At 47.4% G+C, this 10,677-nt stretch overlaps 1 protein-coding gene across 2 annotated transcripts; it reads right to left on the bottom strand.

Annotated features, from left to right (window-relative positions):
- Window positions 1-357: 357 nt before the first annotated feature.
- Window positions 358-7,698, bottom strand: CDCA7 (cell division cycle associated 7). 2 transcript variants are annotated; one of them, XM_086465830.1, is made up of 10 exons: window positions 7,678-7,698; window positions 6,059-6,184; window positions 5,540-5,650; window positions 4,014-4,247; window positions 3,528-3,609; window positions 2,590-2,792; window positions 2,022-2,162; window positions 1,429-1,578; window positions 705-841; window positions 358-388 (listed from the first exon to the last, which is right to left on the bottom strand). In XM_086465830.1, the coding sequence occupies exons 1-10, from the start codon at window positions 7,696-7,698 to the stop codon at window positions 358-360; spliced, it is 1,236 nt and encodes a 411-aa protein (XP_086321956.1). The 2 variants fall into 2 exon arrangements, with proteins under 2 accessions (XP_086321956.1, XP_086321957.1); XM_086465831.1 differs by having other exon boundaries at window positions 2,590-2,775; window positions 3,532-3,609.
- Between the last annotated feature and the right edge of the window lie 2,979 nt (window positions 7,699-10,677).

The following is a 10,677-nucleotide window of genomic DNA, read 5'->3' as shown; positions in this document are numbered from 1 at the left end:
TTCAAAGCATAAATAAACCTGCAGCACAGATCACTGCACAAATAAAACCCTAATGGCTTAAAGCCCCATGTCCCTTCAGTAAAAACAAGAAGTTATTGTTATGAAAGCAAGGACTGATGCTATCTGATTTGCAAAGTTTTTTAAAAAGAAAACAACGGCCTGCAGGCAAAGACCTTCATTAAACGGTTTTTCCAAGTATGACTTGCACCGAGATAAGTGACAGTTCTTTATCCTTTTTTACCCAAAAGGGGAGGGAAGGCAGGCACTGGCTTTGTAATCTCATTTGATTAAACAATTCAGTGTAGGCAATAATACAACATTGGTGAAAGAGGACGTAATTTAAAGGCAGTCACAGCTTCAGTCTTCCATTCCAAGTTCTTGTTTCAGACTGAAAGACAAGTAGAAACAAGAGTTATCTTGTAGCAAAAGACTGTTTGGAAACTCTTTAGGCAAATTAGTGGAAGCTCTGACAATAAACACAGCTGAAGTTGAGCCAAAAGATAGAGTGGATATACCACTTGTTTTGGGTAAGCAGCAACATGTCAGAAAAATCATATGGCAAAATCTCAGATTCTAAAAGGCAACATGGACTGATCTTGAGATTTACATCACAAACTGGGACATGGAGAGCTCTCCTCTCCCAGTTTTGAGCTGCTCATCCCACTTAGAGTAGAGCCATACCACTGACACAATGGCATACTGACCTTTTCAAGTAGGCATGGACATTGTCATAGCCATGGTACTTGGCCAGATAGACCAGGACACCTGTAGCACATCGGCCATCTCGCTGTCTGCAGAAGCTACAATTGCAGATTCCACGACATGGTGGGCACATCCAGGTCTAGATAAGAGACAGACAACAAGCCTTTTTAACTTAACTGGAATGCCAGACATGATTCACACCCGCAATTTAAAGAGGGCCCTGCTCCGCATAGAGCTCTGCATTGAACATCAGCGCTGCAGAAGCTGTCTAAACCAGTGCAAGAGTACAAACTCTTCAGTTTGTAAGGGATTAAACTCTCCTTTGCCTGCCTTGCACATAACCACCGGAAGCTTCCACTCCGGAACTCGTGCACCACTTCCACAGCCCACAACAACAGTTCCTTTGTCCACAATACAGATCCTTTCCATAGGGCACTAAGCACTAATGCAGGGCGAAAGAGAACACTATTCTGATGCTCAAATACAAGAATATTTTGGCAGCTGCTCTGCTCTCGTAGCTTACTCCTGCAAATAAAGCTATAGAAGCAGTAACTACCAGTTCTACACAACACAAGGTTCTGTGATTGAGTTTGAATCAAACCAGGACTGCATTATGTATTACAGCACTGTAAGGAGTTCCCCTGCTAAAACGCTTTGCTCAGAGTAACCAATGCACCTCTCTGCTCAAGTTAAGCACAATAAAGCCAGTATTAAAAATTGTCTTACCGGATCCAGCAACGCTGTTCTGACATCTTCCCCATACCTATTGCGGAGGCATGGCCCACAGAATTGGCCCCGTACTCCCACACAATCAGGGTTACGACAATTTGTCTTGGTGTCCATAGTTTTTTGGCGACACTGATGACAAGTGGATCCCTAGAACACAGGAAAAGTAGTTCAGGTCACAAGACACAAAACATGGCTCTTTAGTTAGGGTAATAGAGCATTTAACAAGCAATCTTTTTAGCAGCTAGCAGCGCTTATCCTGAAACAGAAAGCCACCTTGCAAGCTTGAACCAAGACTGTTTTAACATTGCATCTTCAGTGTCACTTTAATCACTTTCCTCAGCTGGTACCGTCTAGGTACTACAGTTGTTCCAGGGCAAAAACAAGCTAACTGGCTTGGTAATGGCAGGTAAATTCAGGGAAAGATAAGGTAAGAGATGACATTTCAAGATCTCAGGCATACTTCTCCCAAAAATCACATCCTTCCTCTCAGTGAGAGGAAGTTTGCTCTATTTGATGCTAAACCACAAGCAGGGAATAACAAGAGAACTACTTCACAAAGCACGCATTTCACAAAGTTGGAATATACTTACCATGGCTCTGTTATACACTTTCTCTCTTGCAGATCCACAAATATTATTCAGCTCTTCTGCTGTTATCTCCTCAACTGGGCGCACAACATGTGGAAAAGCCATGGCACCACGGTGACCCCTCCTGGGAGTTCGGGCTTCATGCTAAATAGTGAAGACAATACTTTTAGTATTAGTTTCGGCAAAAGCTCTACATAAACAAGGCAGGGATCTTCAAAGCAGTGCCAAGTCTCAAATACCCATCATATATTTAAACAAGAGATATAGCTCTTTGCAAAGGCATACGATATGGATGCAGCTTTAGCATGTTCACTTGATCTGTCACCTTCAGGGTGCAGAAATGCTACTGTATCTTGCTTAATTCCTGCTGGAGTGCAAGAGGAAGTGATTTTTCAAGGATAAAGCAGGGGGAAATGGAGAACACATACAACATGCTATTTTCTCTACTTCTTCGCATGCCATGGCATACTCAAAATATTGATCAACTCTGTATGAATTGTTATTTTCTTGAAGGGATACAAAACCATGTTCGTGATCAACCTGCAACAGGAAGAACGGAACCTCAACATACCTCCAGGTATTCATCAGACATCTTTCTTCTTCTCACCAAGATGTACCGGTCATCATCTTCCTCTTCTGGTAAAGGACTAGGAGGACCTTCAATCAGGGACCTGGATCTTGTGTGAGGCCGCGAACTTCGGTCTGGATTCCTCCTCAAAGCACTTCTGGGCAATGAACGCCTTGGTCGCTTTGGTCCCTGGTAAAGTTTAAAAGCTCCTAATGAAACAGGCGAAACTCCAGACAGATCCTGTCCCTGCTGATGAATTCCTCCCCCAAAAGACATGCCTTCCTTCTATCTTTCCCAAAGATTAAGCCTGCCCCCAGTCCCAAATCAGAAAACACAAGTTAAAAATATCCCAGGTAAATTCATCTTGGGCATTCTGCTAGCTGCACAGAGATAGTCAAAAGCAAGTTTGTGTCCGTGCAGGTATAAGATATAATAATCCCCCCACCCCGACAATAGCAGAACCCCTGTCTATGAGGGGTTGCGATTTTTAACATTGCTCCCATCTTCACACAACTTACAGGTAAATTAGCACCAAAATTCATTACGCTGCTGATTCACAGCCCAACCTTCTTTAAGGACCTAGTTCCAAACATCAGGTTTTTTTCAAGGCTTCAAACTCATAGAACATTCAGGCTCAAGCTTCAAAGTCTGAGCTGCCCCCCTTATCTCCAGCTTTTGTACAAACACATATTTACCCAGCACCTTGTTCAGTTTTATTGGCCTGTGAAGACAACTAATCTTTATGAATTTATTCATTCTGCTTTATACAGTGGCAAATCAAAAGAGAATTGCACAACAAGGATACCTGTTTTAGGAAGTAATAAAATTCTGAACTGGACTTTGATTTACATGGTTTATTAAGCTTTTTAAGTGAGAGTCCTGTTTTTTGATGTCTGAATTTGACTCTCAGAAATCTGAAGGCAAGTATAGTAAGTTTATACTTACATGACTGATAGTTGGCAATGATTTTCTTCCATCAAAGATACCAGAAACGTTTTGCAACTCAGACATGAGTTTTGCAAGCTAACAAAGGAAAGAAAAAGGAAGCAGAGCCTTAAAAGGGTGTTTATGTGCTATTACAGACTATTAGATCAGGGCAATTGGCTAGAAGTATAATTACTTAGAGGAAATGTAGTCACTCTTCAACTTCCTACTTTTAAGTCTTATTTATGTTCTAGTGACTGCAAGTAATTTGAAAATGCTAGAACTTACTGTGTTGAAGCCCTATTCTTTAGGCTCATAGCCTATGGATTTTCACATGCCAGCAGACCTAAAGTATCAGATTTAAGAACTAGGAATGTAAATTCCTCTTAATGCATTCACATAATTCCCATTGGAGTTAATTTGAACAACCAAAGAGGTCACTTAAACAGTCCAAGTGGGTGTAGGGGTGGACAGGGGCGCCAAGGGAGACAGTGAGTACTTGCCATTGCTTTGTTTTCCTTTATGTTTAAAGCCCTTTTTTCTAAAAACACGGCACCCTTTTCTTCAGAGTCAGAGTCTGAATCTGGAGCAGGCATCAGCTGTTCAGGAAGAGGTTCCATCTCACCCTTCCTCCTCTCTGATCTTCGAGGTGGAAACTTCATGGCTACTCTTAGAGGAACAGGGCATTTCTGCCTTCTCTGAGCTACCTCATTCTTCTCTGAATCCGATTCCAATTTCTGTTAACAAACCAAAATGGAAGCCCATTAAATGCAAGTGAGTTGCTCTGTAATTAAATATAGTTCAACAATATTTTGTTTGGATGTGGTTAAAGAGGCTATCTGACCAAAATCTGGACATTTAAATCTCTGGTACTAGCATATTTTAAGGAGGGAGGGGGCAGGAGAAGAGAGGGGCATGGGTATAAAAAAAAACTCTCAGGGAGAGCCAGAAGGTACTGCCTCAACACATCAGAGAAAGGAGCTTGGTTTCAGTTGCAACAGCCTTAGCTGTCACTTGCAGGTCTAATAGCAAAGACAGTTTGTGTGCGAGTGTGAGAAAGGGAATTGCCTTTCCAGGGCTCGATTTTACAACTTATTGTATTTGGCTGTAAAAAGAGCCACTACAAAGTTCTCAGCAGAGGGTCAAACCCAAGTTTGTAAGCTGTCAAGAACTGTAATCTCACAGTATCAACAATATCAAGTGAAAACTTCCTTCTAGACCTAGTTAATGAAATAATTATGAATAAAACCCCAGTATTTTCTTATCTTTGAATTCTGCTTACAACTTTTGCAAGAACCATTAATTTCAGTGAGGACAGAAATTAATTTCTTTAGTTAAAAGCCCATTTTTCAATAGGCTTTGACTTTTAGGTTTAGACTCAGTAAGATAGTCTTACTGTGGTCACAGGTAACAACAGGCTTCCTGCTTCATATTCATAGACCATCAGTCTTAAATGGCAATCCTTATTTGCACAGGGTTTTTCGTAAATCAGGTATGTGTTTCTGATTGCCCATTATGCGCAGGCATCGATTCCTTTTTCTTAAGTATCTATTCCAGCTTTGTCTCCTACTTATTCTCTTTACTGCTGTGTATTATTTAACTCAGACACATCCTGTTCCAATCAGACATTATTCGTTTCTAGGCATCCCTCAGCATGCTCTTAAGTTACGACAAACCTATTTAATGCCAAACATGGTACAACTTCTGTCTTCTCTACTACATACCAACTGTTGGTCTTTTTAAGCAATAAAACTGCTCTTGCACTGACGTCAAGGAAAAGCAGGAAGGGGTATTTCACCACCTATCACTATTTCTTTACTGCTAAAGTAGTACAGCATTTCCTGTCACACAGTCAGAGTGCAGATCTGACTGCATGTACACAGAGATTTTTCGCAGGTTTGCTGGAGTCCATAGGCTAGCGTAACATTTCATACCGAGGAAACCAGAAATGTTAGGGTCTAACAGAGTAACATCCAGCAAGGACGGTTTTAAGAGGTATTATATTCCAAACTAAAATCAACAGTCTTACCAATGCATCTTGAATCTCATTTTCTGAAAAGCCACAGAAGGATTCATCATCAGAGGCTTCATGAAAAATTTTTGCCAGTTCTTCTCCAATATCCGACCTAAACTTGCGTTTCTATGAAGAATAAAATATCATTTAACTGAAGTTGTACAGAAAATTATTCACTTTTACAAGTGCAGTATATCAAATAGCTTTTTTAATAAAGGAAAAAAAAGTTAAGGCATTTAACAAGGGGTTTCAGAACTGCAGTTGCAAATTATCAGGCATGTTAGGTTAGGTGACATTTCAAAGGCTAGAATAAATAGCTAATCTGTTTCCAACAATTACCACCTAGAAGCACAAGTGAAGAGTGAAATGAAATTACAGCTTACAGCATAGATTTATAACTACTATACAAAAACATAAGCAGAGCAAGCAGTTTTAATCATGCACAAAGCATTTCCTAGCTTTACCAGCTTCACATTTTTGCAAGCCTTACTAGCACTGCAAATTCAGTTTTATTTGTTCTTTTACTGTACTTACCGTGTTTGCAAAACTATCAGAACCAAAACTGTCACAACTGTCATCGGAGGATGAGGATGTTTCCATAGGAATCAGTTTCGTATTTCGGAATGATGTGAAGTTTCTCCTTCCTGAACAACCTCGGCGCTGCAAAAAGGACAACACCATTAATAAGAGACCTACTGTAGCACACTCGTGAACATCCTTAAATTGAAGTTTAGGAAGTTTGAACATTTTAGGATGTTTAACAGTCTTGAACACAAGTCAGCAGAATTATCATCAGCTTTGAAATAATTCCTAAAGCTAGAAATGGGAATAGCTTCTGCTCTGATAAATTTCTGATCGTTGTTATAAATGAGTTTTGTTCAGTATTTAGAAATACTTCTTTTATGCAAACGGAAATAGACACGAAAGTCCTATCATCAGCTTTGAAACAACTGTCCCAGACACAACAGCTCCCTGTTTTGCTGATCTTATTACGAAGTTTAACTACCTTTTTTGATGGGCTTCCGGTTTTCATTTCCTAGGGAATGCTCCTGCTGGCAACGACCCATCTTACCTCCCCCTGAGCGGCAGCGAGCCGAAGGCCAAGCGTGCCGCACCCACACTTCCATGCTGCCTGAATCGACTGCTCTAACCGTTACCAGCTCGCAGGCCCAGCTGACTGGGCCAGGTATTTTATAAATACGGTTTACAGCGTAACTAGCCAGGCCACTTGAAAGAGCTCCGTCCTCTCCCTAGCACCGTTCGGCCCGCCGCTTTTCGCTGGAGCCGCGCCGCAGCACCCCCGGCCCGGCCCCCGCAGCCCCAGGCACAAGGCGCCGCTCCTGGCGCCGCCTGCCGCGCCTGAGGGAGCGCCTGCCGCACAGGGCCGGCCAGCACGGTGAAGCCCGGGCCAGCAGACCCGGGATCGCCACCGGCACCCAGGTACACCTCCCCCGCCTCGGCGGCAGCCGCTGCCACGGCCCCGCACGCCGGCAGCTCTCCCCGCCTCCCGCGAAGATGGTGCCACCCCTACACACAGCCGCGGGCCCGCCCGCCTCCGCGCCCCACAGCGATCCCCTCCGCCCCGCTCCCCAAAGACCCAGGCCCGCACAGCGGGGCCGCCTCCCCCTTGCCGTGAGGTACCTTCCTCCCCTCCGCCCGCCGCCGCCCAACGGCCGCCCTCGCGCCGGAGCAGCGGTTGGGGCAGCTGCGAGGCGCGAGGCAAAAGGCGGGAGCGCCGGGAGACAGGCGCGGGGCCGGCTGCTCCCCCCCGCCACAGCCGCCTAGCACCGCCGCGCGCGGCTCCGAGGACGGGCCCCCTGTCCCAGCCAGGCGGGTGAGGGCACCGCCGTGCGCGGGGCACGGGGAGCCCTAGCACCGCGGCGGGGCAGGGGACCCTGGGCTGCCGGTCCGCCTGGCGGGGCTGTCCCCACGTCGCTCGCCCTAGGGTGCCCGGCGAGCCCCAGCCCAAAGACTCGCCCCGCCCGACCCCGCGAGTCTGCCCGCAGCCCGGCTTGCCCCGGCCGTGAGACCCCGCAGGGCCCCGCGAGAGCGCGGCTGCAAGCACCACAGCCCCCCCCCACGCCGCCAGCGGCAGCGACCCGCAGCCGTGCCCCGAGCCCGGGGGGCAGCCCTTCGCCGCAGGCAGCGCTCACCTGCGGGCGCGGCAGTCCCATGCTGGCGGCGGCGGGGCGAGCACCGGCGAACTGAAGGTTCGCGCCAAAGAGGCTGGGACCGCGGGGGGCGGGGCCGGCACCAGGGAACTGAAGGTTCGCGCCAAAGCGGCCGGGACCGCGGAGGGCGGGGACCGCGGAGGGCGGGGCCCGGCGGCGCCTTTCCCGCGTTGGCGCCCGCGTCCTGGCAGATGCAGCCGACACCCCCTCGGGATCGGGCACCCGGCGTGTCCGCCCCGCGCCCGCCCGCTCATCCCTGCGGAGGAGCTCTGTGGCTCTCCCGGGGCGCCCCCGGACGGCCTAGTGCGGGGGCCCCGTTGTTTCTTTTTGTATTCGCGCTGCGGAGTTTGTGGATCTGCAAGGGCCTGGCCCTGTGGCGCGAAAAGCTCCTGGGCGGAACGCCGCGGGACTCGCGTGGCGGAGGGGAGGGGCGCGGGGTCGGGGCCGCCCCGTGCCGTGCCGTGCCGTGCCGTGCCGTAGGGATGAGGGTCGAGGGGCCGGGGCGCCCCCGCTGGGAAAGCCCACGTAGTCTGTCACCGACTCTCTCTAAAAATTTTTAATTTTGTGTGCCAAACCTGGGTCTGTTCCCGCCACTCTGAAATAAACCCCCAAACCTGCCGGTTTTCATGGGCTGCGTTGCTCTTTGCGAACAACACACTATCTGGAGAGAGGCCGGGTGAAAGTAGATCGTCGTCTGCTAGAAACCGTTTTATGTAACGCTTGTAATAGCGCGTTACATCAGACGCTAAAGGCAGCAGAACAACCGCTGCGCAGCCAGCATTCGGCAGCAATGGTAGCAGGAGAAGCCCCGAGGAAGCTGTGCGGGATTTGTGCCCCGGTGTTGGCTCTCACCCCGCGTTTATCCTGCGGTCTAAGCAGGGGTCGGTGCCACGTAGCTGCTCGGCGCTCCCAGGTGCCCTCCCGACAGACGGCCAGTCCCTGTCGCAGTTGGCGGGCGGGAAGGAGGCCCCGGCACGTGCAGCCCGCACACAGGCCCGCGCCCCTGTAAAGCAAACCGCAAATCATCCCTAAGCCAAAGCCTGGAAATAAGGTATGGCACAATGGATTACAAGAGCTCTCGCACAGGTTTTCTGTTTCCCGTGGGCATTGTTCTTCCTGTGCATGCTGCAATCTGTCCTGTGAAAGAATCGCCGTTTTAAATAAGCCCGTAATTACATCCTTACCTGCACCACTGGCCCACAAAAGCAGATGAACTAAAACCGGTTCTCCAGAGGCTGGACCACACGCGATTCCTCTAAATCCACATTTGTGGAGGATCACCACCAGGACAGCCTCCAACCAACAGCTCAGTTGCGAAGGGGGGGTGTTTCTTGAATTTTGATGTACTTTTTTACTTCTTTCAGAAAAAAAATCTTCAAATAATAGTTTACTTACATGGAAGGAGAGATCCAGTTTCTCAACAGTAACAGCTCTCAACATCTTAAATTGTGATTATCAGGATATTACTACCAAAGTAGCCAATTTTCACAGCTTTTAAGAGCATCATATGAAATGTTACGGGGTACCAATGGGGCTAGCTGAATCCACACTTCAGACTGCAGTTAATTTTCCATTTAATGCTTAATGGAAACAGCATTCTTCAAACAACATATGTAGTCAAATGGCTCCAAAATTAATAGGCCAGAGCAGGGACTTTGTGGGAAAACCAGACAGGCCATTTTGTGAACTGTATTTTCAGCATACTTTTTTAATATGTGAAAAATAATTAATTTATTGAAAATTGTGGGGGGGGAGAAGGGGGCAGGAAAGGGAGAGGAGAAATGGGAAGCATGTGAAGGGCAGGGGCTTCCCTTCCTACGGTACCAGAAAACTCAGGGGATGGCTGTTGTGACCTGCTGTACTGTCATTTCCCCATTTTTCATCTTCATGCCCTTTGCACCCCTGTTCTACCCTGCAGGGCCCAGATGCCCTCAGTGGACAAACTTACCTACTGGCTGTTCCATGGTGGAAAAAGTTTCTTAATGGTTTTGCTGAGATGGTGGAAAAAGTTTCTTAATGTTTTGCAGCACCACTGGCCTACATCTAGCTATTTACAACAGCTGAGGACACGCAGAGCTGAACCCAGGTAAGCATTGCATTTTCAGCCATACTTAACTCAAATTAGGCTAATGGGAGCGCAAGAAAACATGCCTGCCCATTCAGTCCTCCAGCCTGGACTGGCCTGTCCAGTGCTACTGGCCTCTCCATCTCCCTTGCTGCCCAGCTGCGGGATGAGCTCACCCCTCGGGGCTCATGTGTCAGCAAAGATTATCTGGAGTATTTTATCAGGTGTTTCCAAGAAAATAGTCTCTGAAATTCTCGTCTGTCGTTGAAATGAGTTGTCAGTACACAGTAGCAGCCCTTGGAAGACCTGCTGAGGGAATCAGCCGACGTTACAGAGGGACGTGCAGTAGATTGAGCGCGCAGCATTTTCTGCATCCATCTGGGGTTATCAAAGTTGTTTACATATTAGGAGTTTCAAGCAGTAGCAAGAGCATGGACCTCCAACAACAATAGCTCCATTGTCAGAAACAGTGAATGTGACCATTGGTCTGCCAGGACAAAGCACAAGTGCTGTCCTCCATGTCACCCCGCACATTTCAGCTGTCGGCATTGCAGCAACACAGGTTTTCTCACTGGAGGCAGGACTCCTGCTGCCCCATCCCTGGCTCTCCTACACACTTCCTATCTTAACTATGGACAAAACACTTTATGCTCCAGTTTCCTTTTTTTTTCTTTTTTCCCCAACTGGGGCAATACATTCCTACCTGCCTAAAATAGCACATGGATACATTAATTAATGTTTATGTGATGCTAGTAATTATTGCGATGGGACTTGGTTGCATGGTCACAGATTCATAGATGCAAGTATTTCAGTGGAGAGCCTGGATCCTCATGACCGCAGAATACCTGTAGCACAATGCAACAACACATATCTTAGCCCTATAGAAAAGACTAAGATTGCAGCCACTGATGACAGTA

The sequence above is a fragment of the Leptosomus discolor genome, chromosome 5, assembly GCF_034619465.1.
Source record: "Leptosomus discolor isolate bLepDis1 chromosome 5, bLepDis1.hap2, whole genome shotgun sequence".
In the NCBI taxonomy this organism is placed as follows: domain Eukaryota; kingdom Metazoa; phylum Chordata; class Aves; order Leptosomiformes; family Leptosomidae; genus Leptosomus; species Leptosomus discolor.
The sequence above is the reverse complement of the archived record's forward strand: the minus strand, read 5'-3'. Positions and strand labels throughout refer to the sequence as shown.